The sequence below is a fragment of the Heterodontus francisci genome, chromosome 1 (assembly GCF_036365525.1).
Source record: "Heterodontus francisci isolate sHetFra1 chromosome 1, sHetFra1.hap1, whole genome shotgun sequence".
Classification (NCBI taxonomy): Eukaryota; Metazoa; Chordata; class Chondrichthyes; order Heterodontiformes; family Heterodontidae; genus Heterodontus; species Heterodontus francisci.
The window spans coordinates 217,165,680-217,186,496 of record NC_090371.1 but is presented as its reverse complement, the minus strand read 5'-3'; the positions used below and the strand labels follow the sequence as shown (position 1 = coordinate 217,186,496).

Sequence of the window (20,817 nt, the reverse complement as noted above, 5' to 3'; positions counted from 1 at the left end):
TGGTGATGGACAATGAAGTCCCCCACCCAGAGTACATTCTGTGCCCTGCCACCCTCAGTGCTTCCTCCAAGTGCTGTTCAACATGGAGGAGTACTGACTCATCAGCTGAGGGAGGGCAGTAGGTGGTAATCAGCAGGCGGTTTCCTTGCCCATGTTTGACCTGATGCCATGAGACTTCATGGGGTCCGGAATCGATGTTGAGGACTCCCAGGGAAACTCCCTCCCAAATGTAAACCACTGTGCTGCCACCTCTGCTGGGTCTATCCTGCCGGTGGGACAGGATGTACCTGGGGATTGTGATTGCAGTGTCTGGGATATTGTCTGTAAGGTATGATTCCATGAGTATGACTATGTCAGGCTGTTGCTTGACTAGTCTGTGGGACAGCTCTCCCAACTTTGACACAAGCCCCCAGATGTTAGTAAGGAAGACTTTGTCGACAGGGCTGGGTTTGCCGTTGTCGTTTCCGGTGCCTAGGTCAATGCTGGGTGATCTGTCTGGTTTCATTCTTTATTGACTTTGTAGCAGTTTGATACAACTGAGTGGCTTGCTAGGCCATTTCGGAGGGCATTTAAGAGTCAACCACATTGCTGTGGGTCTGGAGTTACATGTCGGCCAGACCAGATAAGGATAGCAGATTTCCTTCCCTAAAGGACATAAATGAACCAGATGGGTCTTTACAGTGATAACACTGTCAGTGTATTTACATTAGAAGGAAACGTTAAGTTGCCAAGCTATTTTCTTTGGAAAATCATAATCTTTTCAGTGATTTAATAAATGTTTCAACATTATGATAGGCATTGACAAAACCAATGATCGCAAGTGTGTCACTTATGGCTAGTATCTATTACACATACCGATAATCACCAAACAGGCTCACTTAGTAAAAGCTTTTATCAAGATAGAAATGCTCCTCCAGGCCCCACAAACATGGTGTTAACACTTAACTTTTCTGTCAGCTTCTACTCTGCTGCTATGTTTTGTTGAGTGGAACACCACAGTGCATGTCCCACTCAGTAGGCAGCTAAAATGCCATTAGTATCCTATGTACATCATAGCACCCCAATTTGCATACAAGAGTGAGACTTCTGACAGTTCAGGTTAGCACCTGGGTCACCCAATGGAATGCCTCAGATGACATGGTGGCAGAGCGGGAATGGGACAGTAAATCCACAATCTTCATTTTGACTCTACTACTGCTCCGTCTCTACTGGGCAGTTAAAATCCTACCCATTATCTTTTCAATGTCTGACTGCATATCCCTATTTTTCAAGTAAAATGCCTCCCTCGTCCTCTTTTATTTCTCTTCATGGACCATCATGCAATTACCCAAGAGGGCCGGCAAGTAATTGTTCCCAGCCGTCTACCAGTATTGCTTCAAACTGGTTAGCATGTCCCACATAAGAGGCACAGAAATAACGTTTCCTCTCTGATTTTCCCTTCCCAGCTTCTGATCAGCACCTCTCCGGAATGATGCAGCTGGTGTAGGAAAAAAAACTCCCACAAGCAGAAGTCAACCCATTTGTTGGTCAATCCCAGAGTTCTGAAGTCACCTGCTTATGAAGCGAGAATCCAGGAGTACAAATGACTGAGAGGAAAGATTCAGGAAAACCTAAGGCCAGGTAAGAATAATACTATATATTTTTAGAGGGGTTTGAACAATTCACATAAAAGACAATGTATCTTACCTGTCCATCAGTTCCAATGGTGCCTCCACAGTCAGTCAGAAGTTCAGACATGTCATAGTAGCTTGTGAATTCCCAGAGACATGCTTCAAGGTTGAGGTTACGGTAGAATCGGAGGGTACTGGCAGAACGCAGAGCAGTGCTGTATTGATATGGAGATGTTTCTCCAATCACCTCGGGGTTCTTTGTGGCATCATTAATGAAGCCATAACGAGTGGAGACTTCATTATGATCCAAAAGATTGGAACACTTGTGGTTACCAACCCGGGTGCCATCTGGGCTTAGGGTCAACTCGAAGTTGGACAATGGCCGAGATGAGATGACAGGAAGCATGCCTGAAAATTAAAAGAAAGTCAGTTGGCATGAGGTACAGAAGAGATCATTCTAACTGCAAGACTACTACATTACACATGGATTTGCAGTAACAGACATTCAAAGATCTTGGCAATGTCTATACCTTGAAGTAAAAGCAGCCAATGTCATCGGGAAAGCTCAGCTGCCAAACAGTTGGATATTTTGATTTGATTAATTAAGACTAATTTTTTTTTTTACACAAAGGGTGGTGAGTGCCTGGAACTTGATGCCGGGGGAGGCGGTGGAAGCAGATACGATAGCGACGTTTAAGAGACATCTTGACAAATACATGAATAGTATGGGAATAGAGGGATATGGGCCCCGGAAGTGCAGAAGGTGTTAGTTTCGGCAGGCATCAAGATCGGCGCAGGCTTGGAGGGCCGAATGGCCTGTTCCTGTGCTGTACTGTTCTTTGTTCTTTGACTACAGTATCACATGCCTGATGAATTACACTAAAACCCCCGAACTTTATAACCTTTTAATATAAACTGCTTCTGTAATCTCTGTGGCTATATTTCAAAGGTGTTGGTAATTCGCCATGTGGTGAATCATCATTGTCTGGCATAGCTTCTTTGAGCTGCTATGCACGGCACTACCTGCCAGTATTTCCCCAGATACATTTCCAAATGTCCTTTCATGATTTCACTTGGAGATCGCCAATACATTACTAACTTACCATATAAACAAAGTTCAATGGTTGGACAGATATATTGGATTGAGGTAAAATTGGCTGTTTTATTATAATCAAGACTAATCTACATTTATGATGATCAAAATATGGCTTCTATTTGTTATGAGTTGTTCATCAGCATCACACGTTTTGACCTAAGCCATGAATATCACTACAATTCTCAAATTGGTGGCTCCACTGAGCCTGGTCTTTCCCTGCAGAATACTTTACACATTTAATGCATTCATACCAAATCCCTTTATCCTCTATCTTACATATGGCAATAAACCATTTAAAATAGCAGAGAGAGGAATTTGGTGGGAGGGTGTATGTCAGCATTATTCACAATAAAGTCTTGATTCTTGTTACTACTTTATGCACCAGAAAACTGGTCCTGATAACAGGTTAATGCCCCAAATGTTAATCTATTTTTTTCTATTTTTGATGCAAATGGATCTGCTGTGTCATTTGTTTTTACTGTTGACCATCAGCTGTACTCAGTTGCAGAGATGGGTTAGTGTCATGATCCATCAGTATTTATTGGCAGGCTGAGGCTTCCTATGCATTACTCAGCTCCAACCTCTCTTAGGGTAGAAATCCATCTTGGGTGGTAGAGTCAATGGTACTGAATACCTGGCAGGCGTATAGCAGGCAGCCCATGCCACACTGCTTGTTTTATTATACTGCCCAAGCTGAATTTCTATCCCTTTCACAATTGTCAATTTCCTCTCTCTTTCTCTCTCTATTTTATTAATAATACTTTGACCAATGGTCCTCGAAACGCTATTCTCTTGTTCATTCTAAGCTTGAAATATGTCATCCTTCATACTCTTCTTCCTCTCTACATTGTTAAAGTCTTTCTTTCCCAAGATCTCAAAGAAATCCTTAATCCCTCAGTCTTTCCTCCCTCCTTTTAAAACTTAATCTTGGCACCACCTAATCATTACGCTCTCATTCTGTTTTATCCTTGGCACATCTGTACTAAGGGCCCTGGACCTTTACCGGTTTCTCCATAAATATTTAAATAAAAAGAAATTATAAGTTGAGGCATTTTTCACAGCTGCTAATGTTTTTGTTATTTCCATAATATACTGACTGTACTGGAGCTGGCAGGACTGATGTTAAAGGCAGCAACTAGAAGAAATGGTAGAAGCACTAAAGTTTAAACAGCAACAATTAAGCAGGACACTGGACAAACATGACAGTAAAGGTGCACTTACCATCCATGTGAGGCATTGTCACAGTTAGCTTGATAAGGTTTGGATGGTCAGGGTCATCTGAGCCAGTGTAGCGCAGCTTTGCAGAGAAGGGCTCCGCACCAACTGCTCCTGGCACACGTGACTGGCAAAGACCTGGAAACAACAGGCACACAGAAATAAACTATTGAAAAACTCCCTTTCCTTATGAATAGCATCACTCAGGCAGCCTGTCTTAAGATACTGTTTGAAGTATGGTGGTCAATAGCACCACTTCTCCACTGTTGCCATTTGAGATGTATGTGGTGTAGCAATGGTGTTAGTCTTGGTGTTGTGTAATAATCAATAATTTTATTATCCCTATCGATTTTCAGAACCTCTTAGTTCAGGGCATCAGGATTCAAAAATAAATTTAAAGAGTAGAATTCTTTTTTCAATCAAAAAGGTCTTCAGAATACTGACGTTCCTGTGACCAATTAAACTTTAAAGCAGGAGCTGAGTGTGTGAGACAAGTCTATCATGTCGTAACTATAAAAGCCAAGTCACTGAAATGCTACCATAGTATACAAATGCTTATTATGTTTGCCTGACACTCTTCTCCGTACTGTTTGTTTGGTGTAACATTAGCTATGCATGTACACTAGCAAAACACGAGGAATGGAGTCTCTGTAAGTGCTGCATTGTTTGTCAGTTTAAAAGAAAGGATGGAGGATGAACTCAAAAGCCATGTGAAAATGTTTTTTCAGAATTATTTACCACCTGATGTAAAGTTCAACTTTGTGTTTTGAAACATACAAGTTTTCTCTGTTCATTGAACAGTGACGCTTACAACTGAGTGGAGTTATAAAAAGGTGGGGAATTTCTGTGGGATTCTCCAACAGGAAATCAGTGGAATTTCTGAAGAAAGGGAGCCAACAGCTAAAAGTGGCCATTCACATTGTTTCTCCAGGTATTCCACCAATCTACTGCTGAAGTTGTGGGGGAATATGGTGTGAGCCACTATGATAGAATGATGCACTATTGACCATACAAGCTAACTTAATTATCAGTTTAGACCAGTTTTCACACTCTTCCTCTATGGAGTGCGTTCAACTATCATGGGACTGGGACTGGCAGGAATCATTGGCCAGGTGAAGACGCTCCTTCCTGCATGTATGCCTCCTGCACAGAGCTAACCAACAGAGCATCACCGGTAACATCTGGGCCATGGTCCATTTAGCACCCCACGCTGCCAGCTATCCCCCACCAACCACTTAGCATAATGATTCAAGACAGTAATTTGCAAGGAAAAAATTCTTCCAGTGCCCCTGTTGATGACGTAACAAACCAGAAGGTCCCAGATTCGACCAAGTTCTACTGAGCTGATCGCAATCAGCTACAGTGAGCCCTAAAAAAAAGCTTGCATTTATATAGCACCATGCCCAACTTAAGGACATCCCAAAGCACTTTACAGCCAATGGAGTACTTTTGAAGCGTAGTCACTGTTATAATGTAGGAAACGCAGCAGCCAAATTGCACACATCAAGCTCCCACAAACAGCAATGTGACGATGGCCAAATAATCTGTTTTTAGCTGTTAACTGCTCGATAGATATTGGTCAGGGCACTGGGGATAACTCTCCTGGTGGAAAGTTTTCATGTGTAGGCAATGGATGAGGGTAGGATCTGTAATATTACTAGTTCCTTTGTAATGTGAACTGTTTTAAGACTCACAGGACTACAAATAATATCCAAAGAAAATGTGGGATTTTATTATACTTTAAACTAGAACATATATATACAAACAGTTACTGCACGAGCACATCTAAATACATCTCACTCTGTCACGCTACACCCACAACTTCCTGGTCACGTGTGATGTGACATCAATTCCTCTGATGATCTTCACTTATAGTTTCTTAAGGTCGTCAGCTCCTAAGATCATCCCTCTATGCTGTTCACAATCTATATAAAATCTATATAAATGATTTGGATGTGGGGACCGAATGTAATATTCCCAAATTTGCTGATGACACAAAGCTAGGAGGGAATGTAAGTTGTGAGGAGGATGCAAGGAGGCTTCAAGGGGACCTGGACAAGTTAAGTGAATGGGCAAGAACATGGTAGATGGAATACAATGTGAATAAGTGTGAAGTGATCCACGTTGGTAGAAAAAGTAGAAAGACAGGTGTTACGGCCAGGTGAGGAGGGGGTCTCAGGCTCTCCTTTTGCGCCTTCTCTAGTTTGACTGTAACAAGGTTTATCCTTTTTTAACAGTGATTGAATGTACCACCTCAGTGAGTGCTTCCTCCTGTTCCTCTGATGTAATTGCAAAAGAACCAATCAGACAGGTTTTCTTAAGTTTAAACAAGAAACATGTAAGTTTATTACTCCTAACACTCTAAACTGGTTAAAATTACTAAAAATACACTATGCATTCACGCACACATTCACATGAGAGTCACATACACACAAATAGATAATAGAGGGAAAACGGCTTTGGTGGTTGGAGTAGAGCCCAGAATTTAAATACAGTTTTAAATCTCAAGTCCTCAGCTGAAGTTGTATTCCTGAAATCTTCGCTGGGTCGCGTGCAACGTTGTGGACTTGATTTTCTCGGGGCTCCTGAAGGCAGAAAAGGGGTTCGATCCTTGTCCCCAGTTGCTAGCAGTGATGGTCTGTAGGCTTGAGGGGCTTTACCAGATGCAGCCGGGTCTTCTCTTGATCTTTATTGAGGACAGAGAGAGACCTGTGTCATTGATGGGTTTTCAGTTACTCCTGTCTACTTTCTGTGTGACAAAGCTTAAAGTCTCTCCAGAGCTGTGCAGGCAGTCACATGACATTATCAAACCCTGTTGTTGTGTTAATGAGATCTTTCTGGAATCTTCTCTGAGATTCAGAGTGCGACACCTCAAGCTGTCCAGTCACACTTGAAGGGGGTTGGTTCTTTCAAAGTCAGTGTGTGTAGATGGTCCCTGATGACTGTGCTGATAAGGCCATTCCAGGTAATTTAATCACCCAGAGAATCCTGCTGTCCTGGCTAGGTTGAGTCAAAAGTTCGTCTCCAGTCTGGTCTTTCGGTGTTTCAAATGTAAATTGCAGTGGCCATCTTGGCTGCCTGTTTACTTTATAAAAAAGTTACTTGTAAGTATTTCCAGTAAAAGTCTAATGCAATATTCCCCAATTGGCATATAGGAGTTTCATGACACAGGGTATTTCTTAAATGGTGAGATTTTGGGAAGTTTTGATGTCCAAAGGGACTTGGGTGTACTTGTTCATGAGTTACTAACTGCTAGCATGCAGGTGCAACAAGCAATTAGGACAGCAAATGGTATGTTGGCCTTCACCGCAAAGGTTTTGAGTGCAGGAGTAAAGAAGTCTTGCTGCAATTGTATAGAGCCTTGATGAGACCGTACCCGGAGTATTGTGTACAGTTTGATCTCCTCATCGAAGGAAGGATATACTTGTCATAGAGGGAGTGCAACGGAGATTCACCGGACTTATCCCTGGGATGGCGGGATTGTCTTATGTGCAGCGATTGAGGAACCTGGGCCTGCATTCTCTAGAATGAGAGGTGATCTCATGAAACTTACAGAATTCTTACAGGGCGTGACAGGGTCGATGTAGATAGGATGTTTCCCCTGGTTGGTGAGTCCAGAACCAGGGGGCACAGTCTCAGAATAAGGGGTAAGCAATTTAAGACTGAGATAAGGAGGAATTTCTTCATTCAGAGAGTGGTGAATCTTTAGAATTCTCTAACCCCAGAGGGCTGTGGAAGCTCAATCATTGAGCATGTTCAAGACAGAAATCTGGATACTAATGACATCAAGGGATATGGGAATAGCGTGGGAAAGTGTCATTGGGGTAGATGATAAGCCATGATCTAATTGAATGGTGGTGCAGGTTCGACAGGCCTAATGGCCTACTCCTGTTCCTATGTTTCTATGTCCCACAACACCCCCCTTTTTTCCAATGATGAAAACATAAGTCCAATATACAAAACGTACAGGAGGTTTGCTTATTCATCCCAATCTTATCGTAAACTTATTCCCAGAGCTGTGCTCATCTTGACGGCTTCTGAGACTGATGACTCAGAACTCTGGTTGGTATGTTCTTCCTCTGTGCTCGTAGCCTGTGTATGTTCATTTCAGGCATTGTCTTTGAATTGTCTATGATGCCACAGGGCCGTCACATGTAGTGCTGTCATACGGCTCTCTGAATTGACTTTGCTTCTGCATGAGAATCGCACCATTGGGTGTCTGGACCTCATACGATCTGTGCTGGTTGCATATCGTCGCGGCCTCTAGGATACCAAGTTCCCAATGCATGATTGAGGGCTCTGACCTTCTGTCCTACTCACAATTGAGCTAATTCTTGTCCCGTTTGCCTGTCATCTGATGCCTTCATCTTCCCTTGTTTAGAAAGCTTAGAAAATGATGACTGGCAACTTCACAAATCACCGGCAATCCCTCTGGCCTCTGGTTCTTGCTGCAACGAACTGAAGCCCGAGGAGACACTCCTGGTCATATCGCCACTTCATGACAATACTCCCAACCTTTGTGTCATCCTTTACATGGACCGACCTGACATACTTGACCAGGATATTCAGAGCGTTAATGAATTCATGCATTGTGACAATTTGTAAATCTCAGAAAACTGGAAGTCCTGCGACAGCCGGTCCAGTTGTGTCTACAATATAAAACATTTGTGGTAGCCATTTGGTGCTTGCATTGCTGCAATGTAAGATTATCATTCCAAGCACTTGGTTGGAGAACCATTGTAGGTAGCCAACCTAGGTGTGGTGGGTCGTACCATAGATTCCCATTTCTTGAAGTACATGTCCTTCAGTATATGGCTGGATAGAATATGTGCACTTGCTCCAGTGTCGATTTTTACTTTGAGCTTTTGCTTGCCACTGTTCTGCGGACATCTAATCCCAATCCTGGTGAATGCCTCAAATTGTGTGATAGTATTGACATGTTGATCCAAGTTAACCATGTGGAATGCTTGCTCTCTCTTCACATAAGTGCATTCTGCATCTGTATCCTCCTGCTAATCTGTCTCTTTGCTGACCTGATGTACCTACTTGGGCTTTTATTGTATGTTGGCATACCTTTTGTTGCATTCACCAACCTGTCTTGCGGATGCTCTCTTTGTATGTGATCTGCCACCATTCCTGTGTGCAGTATCTGAGCTTGGCCTTCTGCACTGCTTTGCCAAGTGTTCTCATATGCCACAAGCTTTGTACTGGTCCTGGTACGTCGGACAACTGTGAATTGGGTGAATCAGGCCACATTTGCCACAAGGCTTAGCAGACTTCTGAGCCTTGGTTACCATACCAATTGTCAGAGCCACCCCCAACACTTTTAACTGTTGGTGCCCGGCCATGATGGCTTCAAATTTCCTTCCATCATTAAGTAGTGCATCTGTGGTGTGCCCTTTCTTCTTTTCTAGCAGGTCTTTTTGAAAGGTCTCTAGTAGGGTAGATGCAATTACTACTTCTATAATCCATTCTGACAATTCAATATCTGCAAAGTGGCATTCTTGAGCATTGTCTCGGCACCTTGCAACAAACTCAATGGACTCATCTTGCCTTTGGTGGTAGGTCATAAGTTCAAGCCTATGTACTTGGAAATTTACGTTTACCTTGAGTTGCTGCTCCGGGTATGTCCATAGTTAGCGAGGATCATTCTGATCCTCAGCTGACAATGCTGATGTATTAATCTGTTGCAGGCCCTCATTGCCCAGTGCAATCTTGTTTTTGATAGCTTGTTTCTCTGGTTTGCTCTTCTTGATCCAGGAAACATTCGCTGCCGAAACAGTTTAAATTCAGACGCGATGTCTGACATCTTTCAATCCATAACTGGATATCTGAAAGCTATTGCCATAGAGATCTTGTTTTTTTTATAAATATAGAACTTTTTCAGGTTTTCTTTCTCATAGGCACACTTTTTTTTCTTGCTTAGATTAGTTTTCTCCAGACCTGCCCCTTTAAGAGTTAGACGATATTGTCTTTTTTAAATAAAAATAGAGAACGCAGTTCTTTGTGTGCAGTTTTTTTTAAACTGAGGGAGCAGCTCTTTGTTTACATAGGCTTTTTTAACAGCTTTTTTTTAAAACTGAGGTTTTTTTTCCTGCAATCAGCTTCACCTTGCAGTACTGGCAGCTATCACAACCAGACTTTCACACTGTGCTGTGGACCTCCAGTGGTGCTGTCGCATTCTCCCCTCTCTTTTCAACTTAGCCCCGCGGATGAATCAAAAAAGACCAGGAAAACTAAAACAGTAATGGCTTCAGCTACTGCTTTTCAAATTTTTCGACCCACTGCCAGATTAGTTGAAAACTTCAATCTCCTGCCAAATTGCCTACTGTATTAACAGAGCTTCAACACATCCGGGGTCCTGTCTGTGCTCTCTGCCTGAATCTTCAGCCACTCTATGTAGGCAATCGGTTGTTCCTTGTTCTTTCTTAGTGCGTTCTTCAGAAAAAAAATCTAATGTTGCCATGATGTAATATTTGGTGATCTTCAGAAAAAAAAGTACCAAACATTACCACCATGTAATATTACTTGTTCCTTTGATATGTGAATTATTGTAAGACTCACAGAATTACAAGTAACATCCAAAGAAAATGTGGGGTTTTATTATATTTTAAACTAGAACATATATATACAAACTGTTACTGCACGAGCAGATCTAAACACATTTCACACTGTTGGGGTAAACCCACAACTCCCTGGTCATATGTGACGTAACACCACTTCTTCTGGTGATCTTCCCTTACAGATTCTTAATGTTGTCCACTGTTAAGCTCATGCTCGCACATGGAGAATGCCTATCTGGTGAGGTGCAAGAGGCTGATGTGTAAGCAATGAATCAAAGCTTTCAGAAAAGGGGAGAGGAGAAAAAAATGTAGAAAATTAACAAAACTTTTTTTTTTAAAAAGAGAAAATGGGGAGAGTGTTGGTGAAAAGATGTTAAAATAAAGCATTCAAATCTTGGCATGTTGCACCTGCCAGCTTACCATCTTCCTTACTGATTGTACTGATGGGGCTGAGAAGCTCCAGACCTGCTTCACCAGTGGTAGTGAATGCCCGGGCAGCACACTGTACCCTGGAACCTGCCTGGAAGTAGATAGAGTCTAATGTGATGAGCTTGGTGCTGGTGAAGAATGTGTTGGAATCCACTTCACGCATGGGGCTGGTCACTCCATCCTGGCCGCTGGGAGCACTGACAAGCCAGCGGTATTGGGTCAAAGTGTCATTTATATTCTCAGCTGAGCAGATCGAGCCAGTCTTATCATAGTCTGAATACTTTGGATTGCAGGCCTGCAGAAGAAAGAAGAAAGTTTAAGAACTATTACTGAACAATGTCAAATTAACAACACAGGGTGTTGGAGGGTGGCATGGGCTGAGTCACTCTGGCACCACACTGGAGAACTTCTAATGGCCAGTTGCAGCATAGCCTTGCTGGAATGCCTGGTTGCAAACCGGCTATCTGCTCTTGTGCCCAGAGAGCAGTGTGGAACAGGTCAAGAAAGAAAATATCAAGTAGATTGTGTGGTGATAAAATCTGATGCCCGGTGGGTGTTTAACTGCTAAAGCAGCAAATGCTCACAGAAAAGCTGCATTTTCTAATTTAATTTCTTTATATTATTTCCAATAATAATGATCATCTACGACTTTAAAAAACATTTTTTAAACAGCTCTTACTGTGACACAGACTGTGGGGTAGCCAGTAGGTGGGTTGGGAGTTTCTTTCGCTTTTGTGGTGTCATCGTACATCAGGAGTGAGACGACCTGCGGGACAGCTGGGAAGGTGACATCAGCCACACTGTCCATTTCTTCAATATACACAATAGCTTTGCTCATCTGAATGAGGGGGAAACAAATAAAACACAGGCACAGTCACCCATATGAAATAAATGACTGTCAGACTCTGATTTTGAGCAGTAGGAAAACAGGATCAGTAAAACTAATGCAATGGAATCCTTTACTTTCATAATACACCACATCAAACTGTCCCTTGATGCAGAGCTCGACACACATGTACGGAAAGCAGTTGCCACCTTTGGCCAACTCGCAAAACATGCATGGGATAACACCAAGCTGACCCTTAGACCAAGCTGATGGTTTATAAGGCGTGTGCTCTTGGCACCTTGCTGTATGGCTGTGAAACATGGGTGACTTACAGCTACCAGGAAAAGAAGCTCAATGATTTCCATTTTCGCTGTCTGTGGTGCATTATGGGTATCTCCTGGCAGAATAAAATCACAAATGTAGCAGTCCTCTCAAAGGCAGAGCTCCCAAGTGTGTTGGCACTAATCAAACAGAGGCAGATTTGGTGTATCGGACACGTCCGCAGGATAGAAGACGGTCGCATACCCAAGGACCTTCTTTATGGTGAGGTATCCGGGGCCAGAAGACCAGTGTAGCGCTCAAAGCTCCACTTCAAGGATGCTTGCAAGCGTGACATGAAGGCCCTAAATGTCGGCTGTTGCACCTGGGATTCACTAGCTGGCGAAAAGGGGAAATGGTGACACATTCTGTGCACTACCATGATGACCAGTTGCTACAGCAGCTTGGCAACAGGCACCAACGTCAAAAACAACATCTCACGGCATCGCTTGGCAGCTTCACGTGCAGCACTTGTGGCAGAACCTGCCTCTCAATGGTTGGCCTTTACAGTCATTAACAAAGGTGCACCAAGAGAAGACACCCCACCTAAATGGATTGTTTGGTGTGTGTCCATCATCTTTCATAGATAGAAGGATGCCAACCATCATTTTGGTTACAAAAAAGGTCAACAATACTGGATACAGGAAATTTCACACTGCCTTTTAAAAACATTTGGAATCAAAATATAACAGCTATTAAAAGCATCAAATGAAATAAAAAGATACCTCTGTCAAAAGTATTTTAATAGTCTACCAAACTGAATAACCTTTATATTTTCAGGCTGATGAGCGTTAAAATGAATTACTGTTATAATCACACAGTGAAAAATTCTACTGTGCACTGCACAGTTATAGTGAGCATAGTTTAGAAATTGCTGTTGACAATATGATTATACAAATGCTTGACAATAACTTGACCCTATATAGCAACTTTAATGTTAGAGGACATCCCAAAGTACTTAACAGCAGTGAAAAGAATTTACTTGTATATTACCCAACCTGCTATTTTAATAAAGGCATTAACCCAAACAAAGTAAATAAATATGACTCTGCTCATGGGATAATCATAGGATGATACAGCACAGAAGGAGGCCATTTGGGCCATCATTCCTGTGCCAGCTCTTTGGTAGATTTATCCAATTAGTTCCATTCCCCTGCTCTTTCTCCATAGCCCTGTAAATACTTTCCCTTCAAGTATTTATCCAAATGTCTTTTCAAAGTTATTTTTGAAGCTGCTGCCACCACCCTTTCTAGCAGTGCCTTCCAGATCACATTTTCTTTTCCTCATGTCACCTCTGGTTCTTTTGCAACTCACCTTAAATCTTTGTCCTCTGGTTACCAACCATTCTGTTACTGGAAACAGTTTCTCCCTATTTACTCTATCAAAACCCTTCATGATTTTGGACACCTCTGCCAAATCTCCTGTTGACCTTCTCTACTCTAAGGAACAATCCCATTTTCACTCGTCTCTCCACACAAATGAAGTCTCTCATCCCTGGTGCTATTCTAGTAAATCTCCTCTGGTCCTTCTCTAAGGCCTGGACAGTCTCCTCTGGACCTTCTCTAAGGCCTGGACATTCTTCCTGAAGTTTGGTGGCCAGAAATGGACACAATACACCAGCTGGTGACTAACCAGTGATTTATAAAGATTTGGCATAACTTCCTTGCTTTGGTAATCTATGCCTCCATTAATAGAGGCAACGATCCCATATGCTTTTTTATCAGCCTTCTCAACTTATCCTGCAACCTTCAGAGAATTGTATGCAGACATCCGCAGGTTTCACTGTTTCTGCACCTGCTTTAAAATTGTACCATTTAGTTCATATTATCGCTCCTCATTCTTCGTACCAAAATGTATCACTTCACACTGCTCTGCATTAAATCTCAGCTGCCATGTTTCTGCCCATTTCACTAATGTAACAAATAGATGAATTTCACAAACATTATGAAAGGAGCTTCCTGTGCATTTACCATGGTCTCCCCAGACTTTACAAAAGTGAAAAGGCATGAGTTAGTCAAAGAGGGGTTTATAGACGAAATGGCTGCTCCTATATTGCTTATGATGCATAAAAAGAAGTTGCAAAAATAAACACATTTGATTGTTATAATTTTAGTCTATACCCCAATTTATCTTGCATGCATTGTACCAAAGCCCATTGCTTTAAGTCAGTCCTTGCTCATTATAGTGAAGAGTCATTTGATATGCAAAATAAGGTCATTTTCTGACTTCACACTCCCACTGGGAGTTTTGTCTACCAGTAGCACATGTGGAAAATCTAGCCCATTGTTTCCCATCCATTAAATTCACGATTGGAGAATGATGTGTCACATGCAGTTTGAGCTGCCAGCAAATGAGGCTCACCACCAGCAGCAGCAAGTTGGAAGGTTGCTCCTAATATCTGGTAATATAGCAGTGTCTGGGTTGAACAGAAGTCATAGAATCAAAGCAATCATAGAATCATAAAAGTTTACAGCATGGAAGGAGGCCATTTGGCCCATCCAGTCCACACTGGCCAACAAGTAGCCATCCAGCCATATCCCATTTTCCAGATCTTGGTCTGTAGCCTTGTGGGTTATGGCACTTCAAGTACATATCCAAGTACTTTTTAAATATTATGCGGATGTCTGCCTCTACCACGCTTTCAGGCAGTGAGTTCCAGACCCCCACCACCCTCTGGGTGAAAAACATTTCCCCTCGAATCTCCTCTAAACCTCCGACTACTTACCCTAAATCTATGCCCACTGGTTATGGACCCCTCAACCAAGGGGATTAGGGCCTTCCTATCCACTCTATCCGGACCCCTCATAATTTTATAAAAGCAAAATACTGCAGATACTGGAAATCTGAAATAAAAACAAAAAGTGCTGGAAATACTCAGCAGGTCTGGCAGCATCTGTGGAAAGAGAAGCAATGTTAACGTTTCAGGCCTGTAACTTTGGTTCTCTCTCCACAGATGCTGCCAGTATTGAACTCAAACTTGCTGAGTATTTCCAGCACTTTTTGTTTTTATTTCCTTATAATTTTATGCACTTCAGTTAGGTCTCCCTTTGGCCTCCTTGTTCCAAAGAAAACAACTCTATCCAATCTTTCCTCATAACTAAAATTTCCCCAGTCCAGGCAACATCCTCGCAAATCTCTGTACCCTCCCTGGTGTAATCACATCTTTCCTATAGTGCGGTAAGCAGAGCTGCACACAATACTCCAGCTGTGGTCTAATTAGTGCTTTATACAGTTCCAGCATAACCTTCCTGCTCTTATATTCTATGCCTTGGCTAATCAAGGCAAGTATCCCATATGCCATCTTGACCATCTTAGCTATCTGTTGAGCCACCTTCAGGGATCTATGGAGATATACTCCAAGGTCCCTCTGTTCCTCTACACTTCTCAGTATCCTACCATTTATTGTGTATTGCCTTGCCTTGTTAGCCTTCCCCAAGTACATTACCTCACACTTTTCTGGAGTAAATTCCATTTGCCACTATTCCACCCATCTGCCTAGTCCATTGATATCTTCCTGCAGTCTACAGATTTCTTCATCATCAATCACATGGCCAATTTTTGTATCATCCGCAAACTTCTTAATCATACCCCTGACATTCATGTCCAAATCATTGATATATACCACAAAAAGCAAGGGACCTAGTACTGAGCCCCATGTCACACCACTGGAAATAGCCCTCCAGTCACAGAAACACCCATTGACCATTATCCTTTGCATCCTGCCTCTGAACCAATTTTGGATCCAACTTGTCACTTTGCCTTGGATCCCATGAGCTTTTAATTTCAAGACCAGCCTGTCATGTGGGACCTTATCAAAAGCCTTTCTAAAATCCATACAGATGACATCAAGTGCATTACCCTCATCGACCCTCCTTGTTAGCTCCTCAAAAAATTAAATCCTGTTAGTCAGACACGACCTTCCCTTAATAAATTCATGTTGACTGTCCTTGATTAATCCATGTCTTTCTAAATGAAGATTTATCCTGTCCCTCAGAAATTTTTCGAATAATTTTCCACCTACTGAGATTAGGCTGACTGGCCTATAATTACTCAGTCTATGCCTTTCTCCCTTTTTAAACAATGACACAACGTTAGCTGTCCTCCATTTCTCTGGCATCACACCTGTAGCCAGAGAGGATTAGAAAATGATGGTTAGAGGCTCCAATATTTCTTCTCTTGCTTCCCTTAACAGCCTAGGATACAATTATTCACTTGCAAGATGTTTAACCCCTTAATACTTCCTCTCTCAAGTTGTTAATTTCATCTAATATTTCACACTCCTCCTCCTTGAATGCAATGTGTGTATCACCCTCTCTTTTGTGAAAACAGATGCAAAGTATTGATTAAGAACCATACCAATGTCCTCACCTCCACAGACAGGTTAGCCTTATGGTCCCTAATAGGCACGACACTTTCTTTAGTTATTCTCTTGCTCTTATTTATTTATAAAAATCTTTGGGGTTTCCTTGATTTTACTTGCCAATTTTTTTATGCTCTCTCTTTGCCTTCCTAATTTCCTTTTTAATTTCACCCCATCACTTTTTGTACTTCTCTAAGTTTTCTCCAGTATTGAACCCTCAGTATCTGTCATAAAGAACAAAGGACAGTACAGCACAGGAACAGGCCATTCGGCCCTCCAAGCCTGCGCCGATCTTGATGCCTGCCTAAACTAAAACCTTCTGCACTTCCGGGGTCCGTATCCCTCTATTCCCATCCTATTCATGTATTTGTCAAGATGCCTCTTAAACGTCATTATCGTACCTGCTTCCACCACCTCACCCGGCATCAAGTTCCAAGCACTCACCATCCTCTGTGTAAAGAACTTGCCTCGCACATCCCCTCTAAACTTTGCCCCTTGCACCTTAGACCTATGTCCCCTAGTAACTGACTCTTCCACCCTGGGAAAAAGCTTCTGACGATCCACTCTGTCCATGCCGCTCATAACTTTGTAAACCTCTATCATGTCACCCCTCCACCTCCGTCGTTCCAGTGAAAACAATCCGAGTTTATCCAACCTCTCCTCATAGCTAATGCCCTCCAGACCAGGCAACATCCGGGTAAACCTCTTCTGTACCCTCTCCAAAGCCTCCACGTCCTTCTGGTAGTGTGGCGACCAGAATTGTACGCAATATTCTAAGTGTGGCCTAACTAAAGTTCTGTACAGCTGCAGCATGACTTGCAAATTTTTATACTCTATGCCCCGACCAATGAAGGCAAGCATGCCGTATGCCTTCTTGACTACCTTATCCACCTGCGTTGCCACTTTCAGTGACCTGTGGACCTGTACGCCCAGATCTCTCTGCCTGTCAATACTCCTCAGGGTTCTGCCATTTACTGTATACTTCCCACCTGCATTAGATCTTCCAAAACGCATTAACTCACATTTTTTTTTCATTTTTTTTATAGAGATACAGCACTGAAACAGGCCCTTCGGCCCACCGAGTCTGTGCCGAACATCAACCACCCATCTATACTAATCCTACACTAATCCCATATTCCTACCAAACATCCCCACCTGTCACTATATTTCCCTACCACCTACCTATACTAGTGACAATTTATAATGGCCAATTTACCTATCAACCTGCAAGTCTTTTGGCTTGTGGGAGGAAACCGGAGCACCCGGAGAAAACCCACGCAGACACAGGGAGAACTTGCAAACTCCACACAGGCAGTACCCGGAATCGAACCCGGGTCCCTGGAGCTGTGAGGCTGCGGTGCTAACCACTGCGCCACTGTGCAGGATTAAACTCCATCTGCCATTTCTCCGCCCAAGTCTCCAACCGATCTATATCCTGCTGTATCCTCTGACAATCCTCATCACTGTCCGCAACTCCACCAACCTTTGTGTCGTCCGCAAACTTACTAAACAGACCAGCTACATTTTCCTCCAAATCATTTATATATACTACAAAGAGCAAAGGTCCCAGCACTGATCCCTGCGGAACACCACTAATCACATCCCTCCATTCAGAAAAGCACCCTTCCACTGCTACCCTCTGTCTTCTATGATAGAGCCAGTTCTGTATCCATCTTGCCAACTCACCTCTGATCCCGTGTGACTTCACCTTTTGTACCAGTCTGCCATGAGGGACATTGTCAAAGGCTTTACTGAAGTCCATATAGATAACATCCACGGCCCTTCCTTCATCAATCATCTTTGTCACTTCCTCAAAAAACTCAATCAAATTAGTGAGACACGACCTCCCCTTCACAAAACCATGCTGCCTCTCGCTAATAATTTTGTTTGTTTCCAAATGGGAGTAAATACTGTCCCGAAGAATCCTCTCTAATAATTTCCCTACCACTGACGTAAGGCTCACCGGCCTATAATTTCCTGGATTATCCTTGCTACCCTTCTTAAACAAAGGAACAACATTGGCTATTCTCCAGTCCTCTGGGACCTCACCTGTAGCCAATGAGGATGCAAAGATTTCTGTCAAGGCCCCAGCAATTTCTTCCCTTGCCTCCCTTAGTATTCTGGGGTAGATCCCATCAGGCCCTGGGGACTTATCTACCTTAATGCTTTGCAAGACACCCAACACTTCCTCCTTTTTGATAATGAGATGACTATCTACGCTCCCTTCCCTAGGCTCATCATCCACCAAGTCCTTCCCTTTGGTGAATACTGATGCAAAGTACTCATTTAGTACCTCGCCCATTTCCTCTGGCTCCACACATAGATTCCCTTCTCTGTCCTTGAGCGGGCCAACCCTTTCACTAGTTACCCTCTTGCTCATATATATATATATATAGAAAGCTTTGGGATTATCCTTAATCCTGTTTGCCAATGACTTCTCATAACCCCTTTTAGCCCTCCTGACTCCTGTCATTATATTCCTCAAGGGATTCATCTGTTCCTAGCCTTCCAGCCCTTACGAATGTTTCCTTTTTCTTTTTGACTAGGCTCACAATATCCCGCGTTATCCAAGGTTCCCGAAACTTGCCAAATTTATCCTTCTTCCTCACAGGAACATGCTGGTCCTGGATTCTAATCAACTGACATTTGAAAGACTCCCACGTCAGATGTTGATTTACCCTCAAACAGCCGCCCCCAATCTAGATTCTTCAGTTCCTGCCTAATATTGTTATACCTTCCCCCAATTTAGCACCTTCACCCGAGGACTACTCTTATCCTTATCCACAAGTACCTTAAAACTTATGGAATTATGGTCACTGTTCCCGAAATGCTCCCCTACTGAAACTTCGACCACCTGGCCGGGCTCATTCCCCAATACCAGGTCCAGTATGGCCCCATCGCTAGTTGGACTATCTACATATTGTTTCAAGAAGGCCTCCTGGATGCTCCTTACAAATTCTGCCCCATCTAAGCCCCTAGCACTAAGTGAGTCCCAGTCAATATAGGGGAAGTTAAAATCACCCACCACTACAACCCTGTTACCTTTACATCTTTCCAAAATCTGTCTACATATCTGCTCCTCTACCTCCCGCTGGCTGTTGGGAGGCCTGTAGAAAACCCCCAACATAGTGACTGCACCCTTCCTATTCCTGAGCTCCACCTATATTGCCTCACTGCACGACCCCTCCGAGGTGTCCTCCCGCAGTACAGCTGTGATATTCTCCTTTACAAGTAATGCAACTCCCCCACCCCTTTTACATCCCCCTCTATCCCGCCTGAAGCTTCTATGACAGAAGTATCTGTCATAAACTTCCCCTTTTTTCTCTATCCTCTCCTTAAAGCCCCTTGATATCCAACAGGCTCTGGATTTGTTAGTCTCACCCTTTTTCTTTAAGGGAAAATACATGCTCTTCACCCTCACTATCCCTTCCTTGAATGTCTCCCACTGATCTGGCACTGATTTACCTTCAAGTGGCTGTTTCCAGTTCACTTTAGCAAAATTACATCTCAGTTTAGTAAAATTAGCTTTTCTCCAATTGAGAACTTTTATTCTTGGTCTATCTTTGTCCTTTACCATACCTACCCTAAATCTAACTGCCGCTAAAGTGTTCCCCAACTGATACCTTTTCCACCTGCCCAGCTGCATTCCCTAAAATAAAGTCCAGAACCACCCCTCTCTTGTTGGACTTGCTGTGTACTGGCTAAAAAAGTTCCCCTAAATACATTTTAAGAATTTTTCTTCACCTGTGCCTTTTACATTAATTTTACCCCAGTTAATATTAGGGCAGTTGAAATCCCCCACTATTACTGGCCGATTGGGCTGAATTTTATCGGCCCCTCGATACTGTGGGTTGCAGCATGGGAGCCGGTAAAATTCTGTGGGGAGAGGCCCACCTCAACCCGTGATGTTGAGAAGGGCCCGCTGCATATTACCGGTGGCGGGGGTCTTCGGTGCGGCCCGCCTGGCGCTTGGCGGCGGGCCCTTCATCTCCATATGCAAATTAACATTAATAAGATATAAATGTACTTACCTGCAGGCGGTTGCCATCTCACGCCGATTTTACGGCCTCCGTTCGGCCTTTGCGCGCCTTCGGAACTCCACACGGAGTTCCAAGGCGAGAACCTGGTGCAGAGGCAGGAGGAATAAAATTTTCAGGGTGGGAGGGGTGAAGGAGTAGGGAAAACAACTTTGATTGGATGTGGGAATGGTGGGAAGGGGTTGAAGGGCAAAAGATGGAAAGTTGGGGTGGAAAGTTCGGGTATTTGAAAAAGTAAATTTTTGGTCAGTTCGGGCAATGAAATGACCATTGGGAGCATTGGGGAAGGGCCTCCATCACAAAAGTTTTTATTTAATCAAATTTTATCATGATATACCTTAAAAATTAAAATTAATCATAAGG

At 43.0% G+C, this 20,817-nt stretch overlaps 1 protein-coding gene across 1 annotated transcript in view; it reads right to left on the bottom strand.

Annotated features, from left to right (window-relative positions):
- The window catches only part of frem3 (Fras1 related extracellular matrix 3), a 247,556-nt gene that overhangs the window by 26,609 nt on the left and 200,130 nt on the right, over positions 1-20,817 (bottom strand). Inside the window, exons 13-16 of the mRNA XM_068033444.1 lie at positions 11,593-11,751; positions 10,905-11,208; positions 3,928-4,059; positions 1,687-2,018 (exon numbers count right to left, since the gene is read on the bottom strand). Of these exons, the coding sequence (XP_067889545.1) occupies positions 1,687-2,018; positions 3,928-4,059; positions 10,905-11,208; positions 11,593-11,751 (927 nt within the window). The remainder of the gene's footprint in view (positions 1-1,686; positions 2,019-3,927; positions 4,060-10,904; positions 11,209-11,592; positions 11,752-20,817) is intronic.